The 21,043-nt window shown below is 41.5% G+C and overlaps 2 protein-coding genes across 3 annotated transcripts; both read left to right on the top strand.

The window, feature by feature from the left end:
- The first annotated feature begins 525 nt into the window (after positions 1-525).
- LOC129170329 (uncharacterized) lies at positions 526-6,184 on the top strand. The gene is made up of 3 exons (XM_054757757.1): positions 526-783; positions 3,909-5,629; positions 6,171-6,184. The coding sequence occupies exons 2-3, from the start codon at positions 3,913-3,915 to the stop codon at positions 6,182-6,184; spliced, it is 1,731 nt and encodes a 576-aa protein (XP_054613732.1). The 5' UTR covers positions 526-783; positions 3,909-3,912.
- Positions 6,185-6,476: 292 nt separating this feature from the next.
- Positions 6,477-20,612, top strand: LOC129170094 (coronin-1C-A-like). Of its 2 annotated transcripts, XM_054757298.1 has the most exons (11): positions 6,477-6,787; positions 7,803-8,002; positions 8,461-8,583; positions 11,634-11,763; positions 11,915-12,096; positions 12,208-12,327; positions 14,373-14,477; positions 15,352-15,497; positions 15,655-15,712; positions 16,274-16,525; positions 18,405-20,609. In XM_054757298.1, exons 2-11 carry the CDS (start codon positions 7,805-7,807, stop codon positions 18,525-18,527), a joined length of 1,437 nt encoding a protein of 478 aa, XP_054613273.1. In that variant the 5' UTR covers positions 6,477-6,787; positions 7,803-7,804; the 3' UTR covers positions 18,528-20,609. The 2 variants fall into 2 exon arrangements, with proteins under 2 accessions (XP_054613273.1, XP_054613274.1); XM_054757299.1 differs by lacking the exon at positions 12,208-12,327 and having other exon boundaries at positions 18,405-20,612.
- The last annotated feature ends 431 nt before the right edge of the window (positions 20,613-21,043 follow it).

Below are 21,043 nucleotides of genomic sequence, written 5' to 3'. Positions count from 1 at the left end.
GCTCCACAACTCAACTGAAGTTGCGAATGAAGCGGCAATTGAAATTAGCAAAGCCCAGGAACCTTTGACAGAGCTTTCTTGATGTAGGAGTGGGCCAATCGACCACAGCCAGCCAGCTGGATTGGCTCTACGTTGACCCTCCTCCACAATGAACCCCAGGAAAGGGACAGAAGCAGCGTGGAAAGCACATTTCTCTGCCTTTACAAAAACCCTGTTTTCGAGAAGGCGCTGGTGGACTAAACAGACTTGTTGGATGTGTAACTCAAGAGTGTGAGAAAAAGAATATCGTCCAGGTAAACAAAAACTAAGCAGCCGAGCATATCCCGAAGGACATCTTTGATGAAGCTTTGGAAGACAGCGGAGGCATTGGTAAGTCCAAATGGCATCATAAGATACTCTAAGTGTCCTAGAGGTGTGTTAAATGCAGTCTCCCAATTCATCCCCCTCCCGTATTCTTACTAGATGATATTAGATATATAGATACTGTATATAGATGAATTTAAGACAGAATCAAGAAGTGGAAGAGGGTATTTATTCTTTATAGTGATGTCATTAGAGCGCGTTAATCAATGCATGGCCACATAGATTTTTCTTTTTCTCCACAAAGAAAAAAATGGCAACTAACGGAGAAGACAGAGGGACAAAGAAGACCGAATGAGAGGGAGGTTGAGATGTCATTTTGTAATGCTTCTCTTTCAGGCTTGGAAATACTGTATAGGTGTGAAGATAGAAGAGCGGCGCCGGGGAGAAGATTTATGCTACAATCATAAGGACGGTGTGGAGGTAAAGACAAAGCACAGCCCTTACTATCCACCTCCCGGAGGTTGTGGTAGTCAGAAGGAACTGTGGACAAATCTATCGCTTCTGGGATGGCACTGTGAGAGGGGGTTGAGCGGAGGTACACGGACCTGAGGTAATGAGTGTGACAAAAAATCCTCCAATTAATGACATTCGATTTCCCGAGCACAATGGGAGCGGAATGAGAGGGGATGACAAGAAAATGTATGGGTTAGAAATGATTACCAGACACACGGCGAGAGGATTGGTCTGGTAGGTTACGCTCGCCAGGTGACCTACGTCAAGAGATCTGACAACTCTTGGTCGAGGCAGTTTGGCGACAGGTATGGTAAAACGCTTCATAAAAGTCTTGTTAATGAAATTATACCCAGCACCGGAGTCAATAAGTGCACATATTTCTAAGTCTTTATCAGATAGTTCAGATAGTTCCTGACCTGCACAGGACAGTTACTGAGTCGGCATGGCCACAGGGGAGCTGGATCGTGGAGTGTGTGGAGTTTGAGAGCGACGGCTGGCAGGGCGCAGGGAGCATCGGGAGATGGAGTGATCAGCCTGACCACAGTACCGCAGTGAGCCTAAGTAGCTGCTGCAATCAATTACATGAGTTCTGTGGAAAAAAAGGAGGAGGAAAAGGCAGGGACAAAATAATAGGAACAGCAGGCGTGCAACAGGAGAATGTAACAAAAACACACTACCGTTTTTTTTTTTTTATGTGCTTTTAGTAAGCCCTACTGGGAAAACTGCGTTTTGTGTGTCTGTAGCTTTAATGCTAATGAGCTGTGTTTGTCAGGTCCTGTGTCCAACTGTGTGTGTGGCTCCAAGAAGCGCTATTGTGCACTTGATCCACTCTTACATAATGTATCTCTGCCAATGTAAATGATAAAAACTAAATGATCAAACTTACGGCTCCCACGTCTGTGGCTGACTGACTGATAGTTGGCAGCAGAGGTGGGAGAAAGTCAGTGTTTTGTAAGTCTCAAGTAAGTCTTTAATCTCAAGTCTCGAGTGAAGACGTGCAAGTCAATTCTCAAATCATGTCAAAAACTGACAAGTCATAAGCACTGTTTAGTGTTTACCAAATAAAATGCCATTTTTAACAATATAACTATCAGTTAAATTTGACAAATACAATGAATGCATTTTGAATTACAGTCAAACTTGTCTATAGCGGCCACTAGAGGGAGTCTGCAAAAGTGGCCGCTATAGACAGGTGGCCTCTATAGACAGGTTGGCGTACAGTTTGAATGTTGACCAGTAGAGGAAAAAAAAAAAAAAAAAAGGGAAAAAAATAATAATGATAATGTTGACCAGTAGATGGCACTGCGGACTGCTGATAAAAGTTGTACAGCACTACTAGGCTTGTTATTATCATCATGGTTCATGGTTTTAATCCTGAACATGCATGAGTCAAACAGTAGCACATCACATAGTACAATTCACAATTTTGCATGTCCAAAAAGGAGTAGGAAGAAGCAAAGCTTATTTAATCCTACCCCTCATCAGTTTCACATCAGTTGCAATACATTTATTCACCTCTTGTTCTTCCAAGTGTACTTTGTAGGTCTACATGACAATGTAGTGCAATCATAGTCAAGGTTTTTACTTACTAAAAGGAAGCTAGAGGCTTAATAATAACTGATAACTGATAAAATACTTCAGTTAAGTACAACCAAACTCAGTTTTGCTCCCACTGCCGCATGCATGCTAGCATATGTTTTTTTTATTGTAGCGTCGCTGGGAGCACGTCCTGTTCCCAGCCTACTTTGCAATAATGTTTTGGTGCAAATGCTCTTAAAGTTACATGTTTGACTAGGAAATAGCAAGCTCAAAAGAAGACGGCTTTTTTATATGGAACAACTGACAGTTTGTGTGGATCTTGTGAATGATTGTGACTGAGCTAGGACTCAGTAATTAAAGTCTACACACAACGCCTTCATTGATTGAAAAACAAAACTTTTTCGTGCATGAAGCTTCTACTTGAGTTGGTAATTTGGCTGCTATACGCAGTCAGATATTGACCAAGGGAGACAAAATGGGTGGTTGCTGGCTGCGTTGGACAGGCGACTGCTATACACAGGGTCTATAACATGTAAATTTGCTGGGGGGGATTTTTCAGTGGCTGCTATAGGCAGGTGGCCCTTCTATAAAGGTGGCCGCTAAGACAGGTTTGACTGTATTTGATTTTTTAAATAAGACTAGTGTGACAAGGCTTAGTGACAGAAAGACTGCTGACATAGCATTCGGTATTTAGTCAGTGCACAGAAATGTAACCCACACCCTTGTTGTTTGTTCTTAAACCTGATTGGACACATTTTACTCAACACACTGAAAATCTCATCTATTTTCAAGTCATCTGACTAAAGTCCGAGTCAAGTCCCGAGTCATTGATGTCAAAGTACAAGTCTTTGATGATATTGTCAAGTCGAGTCCATCAAAAATTGTGACTCAAGTCCAGACCTCTGGTTGGCAGTGCTCCAGGCTGTGTTTTAAGATGTGTAGTGAAGCCTGGGAAAAGCTTCTCATGTTTGGTGCTACAGACAGACTCTAGGGATGCATCATTAAAAATTACAATTTGCATAACAACAAGCATGCATCACCTACCTGTTGTTGTGCATCTGTACTCTTTTGTCCCACACCTAAAAATACCCATCAGGACTTTAAAGTCATCTGAGCTTTTGTCCTAATCCCGCATCCACCATCCATCACGTCTGTGCTCTCATCGAACCTCAGTTCGGCCGACAAGGCACTTGAATTCCTGTTGACCTTTTGGGACACTGTAAGCAAAACCATCATGAGGACAAACAAGTCTAGTCACACAGTATGTGCTGAAGTCTAGTCCAGTCCACTGACTTTGTCAACTGGCTGACCTCTTATCTCACGTGTCTGCTTTCTTTTACGGCCTCCTGACTCACTGGCGGTCCAACTAATTATAGAACATTCCTGCCATACAGAATGGGAGAAGATAGATAGAAAGGGTGTGAGGAATATACCAAAATAGAGTTGGGATTCAAGATGGTTTAAAGATAGCAACAGCCTGCTCATGTGGAACATTGGGGACAAGTCATCCTTCTGTTAATATCTTCTGCTGTGTCTTTGTTATTGTATGGCAGCACTATGGGCCAGAAGGTGGAGAAGATGCAAGAGAAGGACGAAGAAGTGCCATGGGACGGTACGGTCGCTTCAGGACGTATGGACAACCAAATTGAGCAGCCAATCAGGGGTCTTGGTCAAAGGGAGCGACCTCTGAGAGCCACAGGGGGTGGAGACAAGGAGAGACAGCCTGTCACTGGAGCTACAGTGGACAGACAGACTTTCGAGAGATCCTCTGATAGCAAGGCCTGTAGTCAGACTATGGAGGAGGAGCAAGCTTGTGGACATACGGTTGATTGGGGAGTCTCATGCGAGCCTTCTAATGAGGAGGGCTTTGTAGTTCTGGAGACACCTGATGGGGACAAAATAGAATCTTCTGTCAAAAATAGAGCTGAGGAAGCCATGACTCAACCATTCAGGAATTGCTTACAAGAGAGGGTTGAATTGACAGACAGCAGGTGTCCACATGCCAATGGTGACTTGCAAAATGCATTAGAGGAGGCGGACCCCTTGATGGGGACGAGAAAGGAATCGAACTGTGGACACCCCACTTCATTGATTCACTCGGAAACTAGGGTAACAGCACCTCCAGATTCAGAGGTTTATGCACCAGAAACCCAAGAGAACAGGTTTGCCAGTGCTGTCTCGAAGAGGGCAAAAGCAGTTGCGCGCAGTTTGGGAACAACAATAACCTTGAAAGACCAGAGATCTTGTCCAAAACCACAACTTGAGCAGGACGATTGTGTTGATTGCAGTGAAGACTGTGATGGAAAGTCACATTTTGCACACTTGACAAAGGAGAACAATCTTGTTTGCTTTTCCGCCGTCATCACCCCTTCACCTTTAGCTCATCTTTTACCTGAAAGAGACACATCGAGTGGACAGATGGACAAGCCTCCACCGACAGAGAGGCCTAAAGTCAAAGGTCCACCTCCACCAGTTCCGAAGAAACCTAAAAATCCATTCATTAAGCTGAAGGCGACTCAGGAGATGTCCAGCGATGTGCAAAGACGGGGAAACCTGCGTTCTGAAGACAAAGTCAGAAGGAGACACACTGTTGAATTTAACAGATGCAATCTCAGAGATGCTCCGATGTTCAACCAGGACATGTGTGCATTGTGGGACGAAAGGGGCACCTACGCCAACATGCATCGCTTGTCCATGGACCTCAGCCCTTGGGAACACTTGTCACTGGAACACATGGACGACGAGTACGGGGACTTGATTGACTTTGAGTACTGCACTCGTGTGGCCAAACTGTCCTCAGATGAGGAGCTTGTAGAGTTGGACATGTTGCACAGACGCGTGTTCCTGGAAAAACAAAATAAGTTGAAGAGGGCACCGCTGCCTGTTGTGAAAAAGCAGACAAATCCTTTCATCCCTGCAGAGTCTGTCGACGCACCAGAGGTCGCATCAGATAATGACACCCAGCAACCAAAACCTGCTTTGAGAAGAGAGCCCTTCACACAGGACAACAACAGACTGCGAGCTGGTCCCAGAACTGGTACAGATACAGATGATCCCACAGAGATTGCGTCCTACAAGCCTGTGGCCGAGCTCGTCAGGGAGACAATGAAGAGAAGTCAGGCAAACAGACTTAAACCTGAAGGAACTAAAACACAAGTCCAGGTGGCAGAGCATCAGAGTCCAAGCGTCAAAGTATCCCAAATGAAGAACACTTTTGATGTACCAAAGAAGTCCAAAGAGAGACCACAAGAGCATCAACAATCTCCAAAGAAAGGTAGGTTGCAATGTTCACTTGCTTAAATGTCAAATATCACAAAATCAAAGTGATTTATGCCTCTATTCAGTTAACCACCGCGTCTCCTATAGTTGCACCAGGCATGGTCTACAAAAGCAAAAACACCGACAGGGTCTCTAATTAGCACCGGGTCATAAAACATTAACTGCTGTGGCTGCAGGCAACCTTCTGATGTTGTTTTTAATAACTCCACAGGAAGCTGCATTTGCATAGCATGAGCGGTGAGCATCCACCTTTATTTACCTCTGCATGCGCTTTAAAGTGTTGCGACTCAGCTATTGCTGTGAAACTCATGTGCGTTACACTCATACACCCATCAGTGGTATTAATGCTGGCTAAGCAGGTTGCTCCTTAGCACTATTCGTACATTGGTTCCGTTATGTCTTATCCCATATACTTGTTTTAAAAATGACCATGTGACAACCATTATTAGAGTTAGAAAATTAGGTTGCTTCATATAATGAATTCTGTCCAACTATCGCCTGCTTCCAATTAACGTCCCATCCTCTTTGTGGTGTAGGTATATACCTGTAGAATCAACAAAACAAAGTAAAAAACATTTTCACTTTGTTTTGGGGGTTTTATGACTGCAGCAACATTTTTCCAGAATATTCTGAAGGTTGAACGTAATACAGTATTGCCAATATATGTTGAAAATGTGACTATTTAGTCACTGCTCTGGTTGAAGTTAGCATATTTTACATTTAAATCAGATCTATCTATCTATCTATCTATCTATCTATCTATCCCTCAGCTCCCCTCCCTCTCACCATTCACACATTGACTGCCTCCGTCTGCGCATGTGCAGTAGCCCATCGCCAACGTATTTCATTGAATGTAATAACAGTGGGGGAAAACGATTGTTACCGCAGGTGATGAGGGAGGGAGCACAAGGGGGATTTGCTGAAAGCTGAATTCTGACACATCCACAACCATAAAACGCAAACCTTTTGGAGCATTTATTTGTAGTTAGGAAAGGAGAAAACATAGCGAGTGGTCTTCTTTTTGAGTGTGTGTGGAGACAAGAAGAAAGGGGATACTGGAGGAACGTCCTGCAGGATAAGGGCGCGCCTAAAAAACTCACAGATTCATGTGTTGTGATTGATTGTTCTCGGGGAAATCGCATCGATTTGGGAGGTAAGAGCCTTGTGAATGTGCATATATTTTGTGTTGGCGGGTGACTATGCAGCATCCGTTTGGCTTGCAAGGATGGGTGGAAATATCTGCACTTGCGTCAGCTGGCAGAGGTCCACTGCAGCTAGCGGCTAGCAGCTAGCAGCTAGGCTAAGCGGCTAGCTTGCCAGATGCCAACTACTGACTGGAGGTTTACGGCACACAAGGAAAAACATACATAGTACTTTTTTGTAATTCGAGTTGATATATAACACAGCGAAACAATTCATACCTGTCGCATAATGATAAAGAAAGTGCTCAAACCTGTTTGCATTTGCCGTGGGATGAGCGAATTTGGGTGTTTTCTGCTGCACTCTATCCACCCGTGGACTGTTCCAGCCGGGCGTGCGGGGAGGCTCACCGCTGGCGCACCGTTTTTATCACATGTTGACCATTATATGTCATAATTTTTATGCGTATAATCATTGTGATGAGAGATGACTGAATGTATCTTAGCCTTTTTCGAAAAACACACCACCTCCCATCCTGTCTCCAATCAACCGGTTATGATACGAGTTAACTAACGCTCCTGGCATTATGGCTAATTTATGTTAACGCTAGCTAGCCACCATTGTTTTAGCCCGGTGCAGCTGTTGCCTTCACATCTGTTGGGTGGACATTGTCTGAAAAAACGAAAAGTGGCGGCTGTTTTAAGTCAAAGGAGAGGACTCAATTGCCATGCATAGTTGGACTGACGACAGGGTTCATGGTAATGATCCCCAAATTGAGCCCAGATGTCAAATTATCTTGCAAAACTTGCACTTCATAAGTTAAAACAACAGCAGAATCCTACTGTATTTACTGTATTTTTCATGTCAATAACAAAAGCATGTAGGCCCATACTAGTTGGGAGAACATACTGTTCTGGTCATCCACTTAGGCATTCCAGTGCAGCCCTGCTATTGTCTTCTGTGGCTTTTATCATGTTTTCATTGTGTTGCATTCACTGACACTAACACTGTCACTGACTCTACCGCAGACATGTTGCGGCGAGTTGTGCGTCAGAGCAAATTCCGCCACGTCTTCGGCCAGGCCGTGAGGAACGACCAGTGCTATGATGACATCCGCGTCTCCAGGGTGACATGGGACAGCTCCTTCTGCGCCGTCAACCCAAAGTTTGTCGCCATCATCATCGAGGCCAGCGGGGGCGGAGCCTTCCTTGTCCTTCCTTTACACAAAGTGAGTCATAGAAAGTTGACTTATTTCCTCACATAGTTCCCGGCGCTGTGTGTTTACTCAACTGCAGAGGGTATCAGGAATAAATCCACTCTTGTCTTTCTGCTCCAGTGCAGCAGCACTTTTCTCTTTAAACTCCACCGTGAACACCAGCTTTACAGATGCCATGTCTGCTCTGAGGAAACCAACGTACTGTCTTTACATGATAGATATGTGAGAAATCCAATACGAAGTGGCCTTAAATATCAGGTTGCTGTTATCCGATACATTGATAGCTTTCGGAACACATGCTCAATCAATACCAGAGCAAATTTGCCACAAGCATGCGGACAATCAATGTATCAGTTGTGCTCCAGTTGAACACGATACTGTCAGCGAGAGGGTACCGTCGTTTTAGGCTACTGGCTTGTTGTTTTTTTTTGTAATACAACTGTTCCTGTCTGTCCTCCTGTGTGTTACAGACCGGACGCATAGACAAGGTCTTCCCTACAGTATGTGGTCACACGGGTCCGGTGCTAGACATTGACTGGTGTCCTCACAATGACCTTGTTATCGCCAGCGGTTCAGAGGACTGCACCGTTATGGTAAGGACACTGTTCACATATTTTTGTGAAGGTGTGTTGTATTATAGGTATGGATTATTAATACACTATAGCCAAATATTGATATTGTAGTTTGTAAAAATAACAATATTTTGACAATATTTGTCAAAACCATAACAAGGTTGGAAGCAGCTAAGAGTTGGAGAGGCTGTCATTTCCCACATTTAAGAACCCAATATATATAACAAGTCAATATTTAACGTTGATAATGCATGAGGATGTGGAAAGGGAAAGGTAGCTCCTTCAGACCTGCCAACATGTACACATTGTTGGTACACGGCATGCATTTTGACCCTTGAATAAACTTGTACACCTCCAGGTACGCCTTTTGTTGCATATTGCCACTTTCAGTTTTGAGTCCTCTCTCTGAAACCTGTTTTCTGCTCCTTTGTCGAGGGACAGTTCCAGCTGCAATAACACTTCCCTTCTCTCTTTAATAACCATCATTCACTCACTACGTGGGAAGCTAAGTAGTCAACAAGACTTATGGTTGCTCACAGAGTTGATGTCACATCACTCGCTCAACTCTGACAAGGAGTGTCCAAAGTGAGGCCCATTGCCTGTTTTTTATTGGCCCTCGGCACATTGTAGAAATAAAATAGGACCAAGAAAACAGCAAAAATGGGGAAAATTTAGCAAAAAGCAAAATGTAATGAGAAAATGGGGAATACCCATAAAATTTCTTCAAGGTTGGCAGGTGTGCTCTTTTTGACCCCATGGCACATTTCTTAACAAGTACAGTATTCCGTCATTTATCTCGCTTAATTGGTTCCCAAACCCACCACGATAAATGAATTTCCTCAAACTAGGTTTTAATATTAATAAATAGAATATTTTTGTAGTTTGAGGATAGAAAAGCTGTTTATGACCTTCTAAATGTTTTTTTCTACCATTAGTAGAGCCTTGTTGACATGAAATAACACCCCTATAGTCACCTTTAGACTCCTGTTCCTTGTTTACACCATATTGTGCAACTGTCATGCACAGGCTATAGAATAACTGCAGGGACTCAAAAGACGGCTGCTGCTTTAAACATAGCAAGATAATGAGCTGACAAGTGAGCCTCCAGTTTATTTATTCTACACTTAAGAAATGTTTTCAAACAGAGTGGAGAAGGACAAAGTAAGAAGCCAAAAACGTACCACTTTCACACAGACTGGGAGGAAAACTTGTTTTCACTGTCATGTTGGACATGCAATGGCTGACTCCATGCAATGTGAAGGTAATCTAAACAATGTAACGTTACTGACCAGAATACTACATATGACTACATAATACTACTATCTCTTTCAATATTTTTTGACAAATAATAGGCCATAGTTTGAAAAAACGAGATATACTGAGGGGGCGATGTTCAAACTGCTAAGTGGTGAGGGAGGGACGGCTCTATATTAGGGGTGGGGGAAATAATTGATTCTTAAATGGATCGCGATGTGGATATTGACGATTATTAATCAATTCAGAAATGTCAATGATCGATGTTGACGGAACAAAAAAAAAAAAAAAACGGAATGCGGAAGTGCCGCCCGGATAGTTTATGGTGGTGCACCTAAGACGCTACCAGAATGGCTGAGCGTAAACTCCGACCCGCACCCGCTGGATTTAAAGAGAGCGTCTGAAAGCACTTTGACTTTCACGTAGTTGATGGTAAAAATTGAGCTGGACAAGAGGCAGACAATATGCAAGCTTTGTCATACAAGCTTAAAATATTTTCTTATAAATATGCACGTTTCCACGCAAACCAGGAGGAAAAACAGCCAGCTTAAGTTGCTGCCAAACAGAGAACCATCGAGCAGGTGATAACTCATTTTCCACCCAGCTCGGAAAAGTATTTCTGCTTGAAACACTATTATTGCGAAGGATTTGTGGCCGTATTCGGTTGTTGAGAAGCAGGGTTTTCGTGCTTTGTTGTGCACTTCGGAACCCAGATACAACGTCCAATCGCAACGTTATTTCACTGACACTGCAATTGTGAATAAGAGCAGGCCAGTGTTTTTTGGTTAATCATGACATACTAATGCCTGCAAGCATTATTATTGTATAAGAGCCGCTGGTAAAGAAAACTATATTTTATATGAAAACTGTTTTCGACTTTGCTATCCAGCAAAAATATTATTTTATCAGAGATTGTATGCTCCGGATTTTAGTTTGCATTCATTCATTATTTATTTGTGAATACAGTAATGGCAGGTTTTTTTATGTTGGTTACTCAGAATATGCTGAAGTTTGTTAATTTTATACATGCAGCTACTGGTGCACTTTACTTTTCCTGCTGGTTCTGTGCAATGGGAAATATGTTGGTAGATGTAACCTTCCAATTATTAAAAGATAATGGAAGTAAATTAATCTGTTTCATGTTTATTTTAATTGTGGATCATTACAAATATGCTTTGTTTTAGTAGGACACAGTGAGTAAAAAGACATTATATATAGGAAACAATTATGCATGAAAAAATCTACAAACTATTGATCACAAAAAAAGATGCATCGAGATCGATAATAGTTTTATCATCGCAACGCAGGCCTCTGAATCGTAATCGCATCGAATCGTGAGGTGGCCAGAGATTCCCACCTCTACTTTATATTGCACATCACAGCAGCAACAGAACCAAACTGCTCAGCTAGTATTAATGCCACTGATGAGTTCATTATAAACAACAGTCCCAACAACCGACAGTTGAGTACCAACATTTTAAATTGCACACAGAGGTAGATACAGCTGATGGATGCTGACCACTGATGATACTTTGAATGTGGCTACTGCCATCTTGTGGCGTTAATGCAAAAACTACTTCAGGAGTTTGACTGTTCATGCCATTGTTTTTTGTTTTTTTTTTTACTCTGAGCTAATTGGTCACCCCAGCGCTTTTGTAGACCATACACCCAGCCACTACAGGAGACTCGGCGGTTTATATATGTTTTAAATACTAACTAAAGGTATACTGTTGTAATTAGTGATGCAATGCCCCAAGATGTTTGAGGTGGATTGGGTCAAATTAATTGATCCAAATCTCCTGTTTCTTTGGTCCCAGGTTTGGCAGATCCCCGAGAATGGTCTGGAGTCTGCCCTCTCAGACGCGGTGGTGGTGTTGGAGGGCCACTCCAAGAGGGTGGGCATCGTGTCTTGGCATCCCACGGCTCGCAACGTTCTCCTCAGTGCAGGTACTCTCAAACTGCTTCGGTGCGCCTAGTGTCTGTTAGCTTTCGCAGAGCTGAGCTCTAAATCTGTCCACTTGTGTCATTCGCTCCTTTTGTGAGCCCAGAATAAACACGACATGTCCTCTCAACACCATGTTTCATGTGTCCACTTTAGGGTGTGACAACCAGATCATCATCTGGAATGTGGGCACGGGTGAGGCCATGATCAACCTGGACGACATGCATCCTGACGTTATCTTTAGTGTCAGTTGGAGCCGCAACGGCAGCCTCCTCTGCACCGCTTGCAAGGACAAAAAGGTCCGCGTCGTCGACCCTCGTAAAAAGAAGATCGTTGCAGTGAGTGGGGCGGAGGGGGGTCTCTGTGGAAAAATGTTTGCCACTAAGCCGTGGTGGCACTGAGGCTGCAGACATGTACGCCCAGTCTGATGAGTGCCTTTCTGTTTTTAGGAGAAGGACAAAGCCCATGAGGGAGCCCGGCCAATGAGAGCAATCTTTTTAGCAGACGGAAAGATTTTCACCACTGGATTCAGCCGCATGAGCGAGCGCCAGCTAGCGCTATGGAAAGCTGTATGTCATGTTTGAAGAACTTTTATTTCATCATGATAAAAAGTCTTGGAAAAGAGTGTCCTGGCCAGGACAGTTAATGTCATTTCCACAGCAGCATGCAGACGGATAAAATAATCCACCAGTAAAGTAAGACACACTGCAGTCAGTGTTTGCCAGTCTCCACTGGGGTGTGCTGTAGTGCAACATGTAGCCTGTTGTGACAAATTCACAGTATACCAGGGGTGCCCATTACATCAATTGTGAGCTACCGGTGGATGGTGGAGGTAGTTTAGGTCGAGCGTATAAACGTCATGACATCAGTCAGCTGTCACTAAGCTTCCCTCCTGATTCGCTTTTCCTTCCCCGCGGCAATGGTGAACGTCACGCCTCAAACCACACACAGAGATGCAACTTTCGTCTTTATTATTCCGATTACGGATAAACTAACTCAGCGGTAAGATGCCTATGTCTATAACATAAGTTATCCGTTTACTTGTAGCGGCTACTATGTAGGAAAAACTGAATTGTTTGAGGGCTTTGCTTCGCGTCGTGAACTCCACTATAGAAATGTTTTTCTACACTTCCGTTGAATTGGAAAAATGCCATGTGCTGAAACCTTTTTAATATGTTGCCTTGACTTCGGCTCCATTGTCTTTTGCATAATCATTTTCATTTCTTGTACATTGGTAATGTTTGATAGCAAATGCTAACTAGACGCAACACATGAACTGTGTGTCTAATGAATGCTACATGACATTATCTTTATTGCCATATTGAATTGAATTGTGAATTATTTGTGAATGATATCAGCTACTTTGATTACTTGTAAAGTTGGAACTGTGAATGTGAAATACTAATCATTAGTATTCAGTATAGTTTACTGGTTAGATTTTATATATATATATTATTATTTTATATATTTTTAGATGTAATATTTTCTATATTATGTAATGTGTTTTTTATAAATACGTTTTATCGTAAGAGATAGATCATGTTGACTTATAGCTTACATGCTGAAAAAGTGCATGCACCCAGATATACAGGTACAATGTACTGTATACTCATATTAAAGTAAATAAATATTTACTATATAGTAGGAGGTACATCTTTGGGACATTTTAGAAGCAGCTCGATGGCTGAAAGTGTGAGCACCCCTGCTATATACTGTACATTTCCTCTATAGTGAGTGGCCTGGGGTGTTCATTTAGGGCCGGGGAGTCCAGATTTTTTCCAGCAAGGGCCAAACACAGTAAAGTTGAAAGGCGCTGTGATACATTTTGTGCATTAGATGCAAAAACAAATCCAATGTAGTTCAATAACAGTATGCAAAGCTGTTTGACATCAACATATTATGATTGTTAGTAAGGGTTTACGTGAGGTGTTGCATTTATTTTTTAATTAGATTCATTCACCAAGGGATTAATAAATGAAAATATGTGAAATCCACGGGATAGTTGAATCTCGGATTCTGGAGGAGCAGTGTGGTTTTTCTCCTGGTTGTGGAACTGTGGACCAGCTCTACACTCTCAGCAGGATCCTTGAGGGTGCATGAGAGTTTGCCCAACCAGTCCACATGTGTTTTGTGGACTTGGAGAAGGCATGGGCTGTGTTCCTTGAGGAATCCTGGGGAGTACTCTTTGAGTATGGGGTACTGGACCACCTAATTCAGACAGTTTGGTTCCTGCATGACCGGTGTCAGAGCTTGGTCTGCATTGCCGACAATAAGTCGCACTCGTTTCCAGTGAGGGTTGGACTCCGCCAGGGCTGCCCTTTGTCACCAATTCTGTTCATTGCTTTGTGGACAGAATTTGTAGGAGCAGCCAGGGCATTGAGAGGATCCCCTTTGGAGGATTGGGTCTCTGCTTTTTGCAGATTATGTGGTCCTCCTGGCTTCACCGGGCCGTGATTGGCAATTCTTGCGGGATCGGTTTGCAGCCAAGTGTGAAGCAGCCTCGGATGTGAATAAGCGCCTCCAAGTCCGAGTCTGTGGTTCTCGCACTGAAAAGTTCAGGATTCTACAACTGAGTTTTAACTACAAGTAAATCAACATGTTTTTTTCTTATCAGGACAACATGGAAGAGCCCATTTGCGTCCAAGAAATGGACTCCAGCAACGGCGTCCTGCTCCCCTTCTTTGACCCAGACACCAATATAGTATACCTGTGCGGAAAGGTCAGTGTTGATTCCTCGTTAAAATCACCTGCTTTAGTGACTGGCTGGAAAGAAAACCTGCAGTGTCTCGGCCCTCCATGGCACGAGTTTGACACCCCTGCAATAGAGTATCGTTTACATATTATCCGATACCGGTGTCAAATCAGTACTTTTTAAACGGTGCCTGAGCTGATACTTAGATAAAGATAAAATATAAACATTTTGTCCAAAAACATTTTATTTTTAAAGAATTTTGTGACATGCAAGTTGATCAGAATAGTCTTTTAAATACTTCAATGAAATGGTAACTAAGTAATAAAGTCACCAATATGAATTAAAAATTGACCACAAATAGCCATAATTATCACAGCAAAACCAGCAGCAACACAGAATACAGGGAATGTGCAAAAAAAATCCCAAGGTTTTCCAGTACTTCAAGTGCATCATTTTAGCGTAATTCAATTGATAACTGATTGATAGACCATTGTGGCAATGTTAGACTGGCATTAAATTGGTGTTTGCTAGTTGATCCTACATGCAAGGGCGGTGTATTAAAATTAAGTTACTTATAAGACGTGACTGGCACAATATCACATTCAAGCACTTGTTGCATTCGAGCACCGTCATCTGTGCAGTTGAAACACTAAAGTCAAGCGTACCATCGTCACGGCAGTTGACTCAGCAATAACTACAGTACATACCTAATTTTGGTGCCATTAAATTCATGGTAACTATTAATTTGACATCAAAACGAGGCACTGATATTTACTTTGTTTTTTGGCTTGGTTACTACCATTTATGTCGGCACCTGTGCGGTTATGGTACCAAGTGTCAGTACACATCCCCAGTTAGCTATAATTGTTCCTTCCGCTCATGATAGTCTCCTCCTCCTCAGGGTGACAGCAGCATTCGGTACTTTGAGATCACAGACGAAGCACCGTACGTCCACTACCTCAACACCTTCTCCACCAAGGAGCCACAAAGGGGAATGGGGTACATGCCCAAACGTGGACTAGATGTCAACAAATGTGAAATTGCCAGGTATGGCTGCATTAGTGTTGTTTCCTTACTTCTAATAAAGGTTCAGTTAGAAACCTGATGAACAAATTAGCTCTGCTGTTATTCATATATTGTTTAAATTGTAGATGTTTTTATAACATTTTAGAAAGCCACACCTTTTTCTTTTTTTTTTTTACAGGTTCTATAAATTACAAGAGAGAAAATGCGAACCAATCATCATGACAGTTCCCCGGAAGGTAATTCGTAATTTTCTTTATATAGTGTCAGGGGGTTGATTAACTCAACTGGCAACCATGTTAAATATCATATGTGTATCTAAATTTCCACAACTTTTTAACCATCATTAAATTTTAAAATTATATTAATATTAGTTATTATTTGATTATATCCTATCACAGTATATATTACGGTATCATATGTATTATAGGTCATATATATATTATTATTTTGGGGGATGAATGTTAAAAGTTGAGCAACTTTTGCTCCATGATACTAAATTCCATTGAGGACAGCTTTACAGATGCCATGTCCACTGTCCAGCTACTGTGGAAATATTGTTTTTCAAGACACATGCTACTATCAGTTATAGTAAAGGAAACTTTAATTTGAAGGGAAGAAGGTGGCGTCTATTTTTAGGTGTGTATTTATTGAAGTGTACGACACACCAGGCAATTAATTGAGGCATGGTACAGTACTGTTGGAGTAAATATGGTATATGATTATGTGAGGGAGCGGTGTGGTACCTGGTACTTAAATCACAGCTACATCTTCTGCTTCCTGCCCTGGTTCTTCCCCAGTCGGACCTCTTCCAGGACGACCTGTACCCGGATACGGCAGGCCCGGACCCCGCCTTGGAGGCAGAGGAGTGGTTCGCCGGGAAAAACGGGGGCCCTATCCTGATCTCGCTCAAGGACGGCTACGTCCCGACCAAGGGCCGCGACCTGAAAGTGGTCAAGTCGAACGTCCTGGAGAACAAGCCAGCCACAAAGGCGGAAAACGTTTCAAACGTCCAGAAGCACGTCTCTCACGTGCCTGCGCAGCAATCAACAGTGAGTGATCTGCTAAAAGCACATCCTCATATGAACTGCATTTTTCTTTTGGTTCATGTCTAACTTGTGCATATGAACACTAAATATAATAACATAGGGTCATTTTTTGATGCGTTTCCTCTGTCTGCCATCTTTTGCTGACTTTTGGACTGTCACTGATTAGTGTGGTTGGAACAATTCACTGGAGTTATGGATCAGCACATATTTCACAACTTAGGTCACAATCCAATGTGACTTTGGTACTGTCAGCTAGAATGATAACCGCTGTCGTGTCTATGTATCGTAAATGCTCTAATTATAGCCGGGATAACCACGCGGTATTTAACTAAACCGCAAAGTGGACGGGGTGCTAATTGGAAGCAGGCGTTAATGATTATTATCACTTTATGTAACATTGTTCGTTCTTTTTTTTGTCCGTTTTAACAATTATTTAGAGTGCATGGGAAAGTGTAAAGGAAAACAGCTGTTTGACCACATGGTAATTTATTAACAAGTACATTGCGCAACACAGCAGGAGCACAACTAATGTTGTAATAGCGGTAAGTAACTTGTGTCAAAATTGAACAAGAAGCTACTTTTGGCCCATTCTCAAATATAGGATAAGAAAAATTAATTTAAAAAAATTCAGTCGTAAGTTGTGGTATTTCAAGGAAAAAATACGGTAATATTACAAGATTAAAGTACAAACCTTACAAAAAATAATTAACCGTTGCAGTATTTTTAGTCATTTTTTTACCTCTCTTGACCACATGATCATGTAGTAACAACATTTCAAAGCGCATGTAGAGGTAGATAAAGCTGCTGGATGCTGACCACTCATGCATGACACTTCAAATTCAGTTTTTTAGACCAAAAAATACATTGGGAGGTTGCTTACCGCCACAGATGTAAACGATGCTTTTTAGTTAAAGAACATTGTACAAGTACAAATTTGGAATCTCAATTCAGATTATTTGAATAATTTAAATTGCATTTTTCCCACCCCCACAGTCGGATGTTAAAGTAAGTAGAATTTGAACGGGGATTACAGAAGTAGATTTCAATTCATTGCAATGGAGAGAAATTTCTTATACAAGTAGCACAAGAAGTATTTGCCACGTTTAACAAAGGTTTTGGCTGAATTACTGAAAATATTTACGAAAACTAAAATTAAACATAAACTCCCTCATCCCAAGTTCAAACTCCTACCGTCAGGCAGACGCTACAGGAGTTTGAAGTCCAGGACCACAAGGCTGGCAAACAGCTTTTACCCACAGGCCATCAGGCTTCTCAACGAAGCACTCACACACGCTGCACGCAACACACGCACACACTCATAACTCTATTTATTTAATTTCATTGCATAGCAGAACTACCTGTTTTATTGTGAATATGACAATAAAAAAAAACACTTGAACTTTAACTCATTTTGAATACTTGGATAATGTAAAGCATTCAGGAAATGAAGTACTTTTCCACCATTTTCCATAATTTGAAAGTTATAACACACCAAATTTATTTTTATAGAAGATGCTTTTATTCTTAATTGTCAAATTAAAATATAATGTTAAAATACATGAGGCTGATAGTAATAACATGTTTATGAAATATGTAAAACAGTCTAGATTACATCAAAATTATCATACAATTTTCATAAAATTTAAATTCTACTACTTTCAATTCAAATTGGAATTGCAATTCTACTTCCTGTTTGCAACCTCAATTCATTCCAATTGAAATTTGTGGAATTGGGTTAGAATCTGGGATTCAATTTGGAATTTTGCCCGCATATTTGCTTTTGTAGACCTGCCGACTCGAGTTAATCGGAGTATTTACGGTGTGTGTGTATATAGTGTATACACATACCAAAGTTTAAGTTTCTTTGTGTCATTTTTTTCAGCAAAAGATGGAGGATAAACTGGAGGAGGTGCTCAGAGAGTTCAAGTCTCTGCGGGACCGGGTCATCCTTCAGGACCGTCGTATCGCCAGACTGGAAGAGCAGGTCGCCAAGGTTGCCATGTAAATCGCAAACCGCCCTGCCCCTTTCCCTTCGCGCCCCCGTCCCCTACTAGACCGGGATTTCCGCGGCCATCACTGCAGTGAGACCAGGTCTACATTCCAAGATGAACTTTTCTTCATCAGTTCCCTCCCTTTCCCCACACGTTGTCCCCCACCCGCCGCCATGACACTTGGTCACAAACAGAAAAAGAACTCTTTTTGTTCAAAGAAGCAGTCTTGTGTTTTTTGCGGAGGTTTTTTGTTTTGTTTTGTTTTGTTTCAAGTTGTGCTGAAAGGTTGTCATGTGAAGTTGACTCCTCCAACTTGTATGTAGCATCAGTATTTCCTGTCATCTTCTCTGTGTTGCCAAATATCAATTGTGTGCAGTTTCATGCACTGCTTTTGACTTTTCTGTCCTGTTGTACATTCCAGGTAGAATGACATAGTCAAGCTGATTTTTCATTTTCATTTTTTTTTTAAACGAAATCTCTTGAACTCCCCCCCCCCACCTCCTGCCTCCCAGTCTGTTCATTGCTAAAGATCAGATTTATGAATGTGGATCCTGTGATCTTGTAGGCTTCAAATGTAACATTTTGGGGGTGGGGAGGGCGGTGTTGGCAGTAGCTGGGGTTGCATATCCAGTTGTAAATGTTGTGCAAATATAGTGGTGCCTCTTGTCACTGTTAAGGGTCAAACTATAAAAGCCTTTGCCCTGTCCAGTGCGTACCTGGTGTTGGGAAGGGACCACCACGCACACAGTTTGTGTTTCACTCGACCGCCGACAGAAAGTTCTGTGCACATAATAAAGATTTTACACTCAAAACCAAACATTAATCCTCCCCTTTTCACTCACTCAGCACCTTCTACATCCGTAATAATAAACATACATACATACAGCTTTTGTATTGGCTCTGATGATACTGCAGATGTACCTAATTATATTGCTGGTAAGTGTGTATCATATTATAAAAATGTTATAGTAATATTTATTTTGGTTTTATCCAGAATTTGATATTATATATATATATATATATATATGTGTGTGTGTTTTATTCGACATACAAAAATATTTTTTATTTCAGTTTCTTATAGAGTTTGCCTTTTTTCCAAATTGTTTAATTTTTGCTGGGTTTTTTGGTTTGATTTTATTTTTACAATGTACCGCAGGCCAATAAAAAACAAGCTGCGGGCCACAAATAGCCCCCTGGCTGCACTTTGGACCCAGTATACAGTGTTCCCTCGTTTATCGCGGGGGATAGGTTCCCAAAATAGCCCACAATAAGTGAAATCCACGAAGTAGCCAGTTTTATTTGTTTACAATTATCATTTGTTTTAAGGCTGTTAAAACCCCTCACAATACACTTTTCTCAGACAGCCAATAACATTTTCTCACATTTTAAACACTGGATTTTAATGGTCAACCTACTAGATTGGACACAGTAAGATATTAAGTGACTCACCATATTCACTGCTCTGACCGTGCTTAGCGTTTTTGTATCCTTGTTAAAACATATGGCTCCTGCCGTCCTCCTCCTCCTTGTCCAAAGATTCATTTAGTCTGTTTAGCTGCTGCTTCTTGCAGTTTGCCGTTTGCTAGGCACAAAGGTGATTGATTGACAATGATCTACAGCCAATCAGAACGCAGCACACAATGAGCGGGTTCTTCTTAGCCAATAAGGACGGTTGTGGCTCTATATTTTGGCCGGCTATTGTCTGCTGTTGTGGGTTCCTAATTGCTTGTACAGGCACGTAAACACATAGACTAGGTGGAGCTGCACACGTCTTCAACAAGAGTATACAACACCCTCTACTGGTAGCAGTAGTAAATACAATAACAGACACACAACACAGCACCGATAGATTGCTCTAATACGCCACAAGGACACAGAACTCAATGCACGTTCATATGCCATTCAAAATTACACTTAAAAAAACCGGAAAAACTGCGAATCCGCAAAATTTGACCCGCGACATAGCGAGGGAACACTGTAATACACAATATTTATACTATAGTGTACCTAACGATGTGCCTAATACTCAATTTGTGATTTTTTTCCATTTCATTGTAACTGTGTTGCCTTTTTAGCCAAATATATAGTTGTATAAAATGTATTTTCAAATATATATTTGTAATAAATATATATATTTTTAAAATAGTTTTTATAATTACAACAAAAAAAAGTTTTTATTTAATTATATTGGAATTTAAATCATTAATAAATCATGATAATGTATTAATTTCTTAGTGAAGCTGACCCGATATGTGATAATATAAGCATACGTGCAATTATAAATGTCTGTCTAATTGTGTGTAGAGGGTGGCACTGTGACGTTGGTTTATGGCTGTTATTTCTATTAAATGTCAAGTAAGGATTACGATACAAGTGTATCTGCAAAGGTGTAAACAATAAAAGTTGTGGTGGTGTACTAGTTTAGCGTGAGAGGCATGGTTGGACAATGATATGCATCTCATTTGCAGAACTGGCTGCTTCCGTCTTTGCACAAGTCAACTTTCGGAAGCTTTGTTGTTTCTCGGCAACA

The sequence above is a fragment of the Dunckerocampus dactyliophorus genome, chromosome 17 (assembly GCF_027744805.1).
Source record: "Dunckerocampus dactyliophorus isolate RoL2022-P2 chromosome 17, RoL_Ddac_1.1, whole genome shotgun sequence".
Lineage (NCBI taxonomy): Eukaryota > Metazoa > Chordata > Actinopteri > Syngnathiformes > Syngnathidae > Dunckerocampus > Dunckerocampus dactyliophorus.
The sequence above is the reverse complement of the archived record's forward strand: the minus strand, read 5'-3'. Positions and strand labels throughout refer to the sequence as shown.

Coding starts and splice junctions, on each gene's coding strand:
- LOC129170094 (XM_054757298.1), top strand. CDS start 7,805: ATGTTGCGGCGAGTTGTGCGTCAGAGCAAATTCCGCCACGTCTTCGGC. Junction 12,328..14,372: donor AGCTAGCGCTATGGAAAGCT/GTATGTCATGTT, acceptor TTTTCTTATCAG/GACAACATGGAAGAGCCCAT. Junction 15,713..16,273: donor TCATGACAGTTCCCCGGAAG/GTAATTCGTAAT, acceptor GTTCTTCCCCAG/TCGGACCTCTTCCAGGACGA.
- LOC129170329 (XM_054757757.1), top strand. CDS start 3,913: ATGGGCCAGAAGGTGGAGAAGATGCAAGAGAAGGACGAAGAAGTGCCA.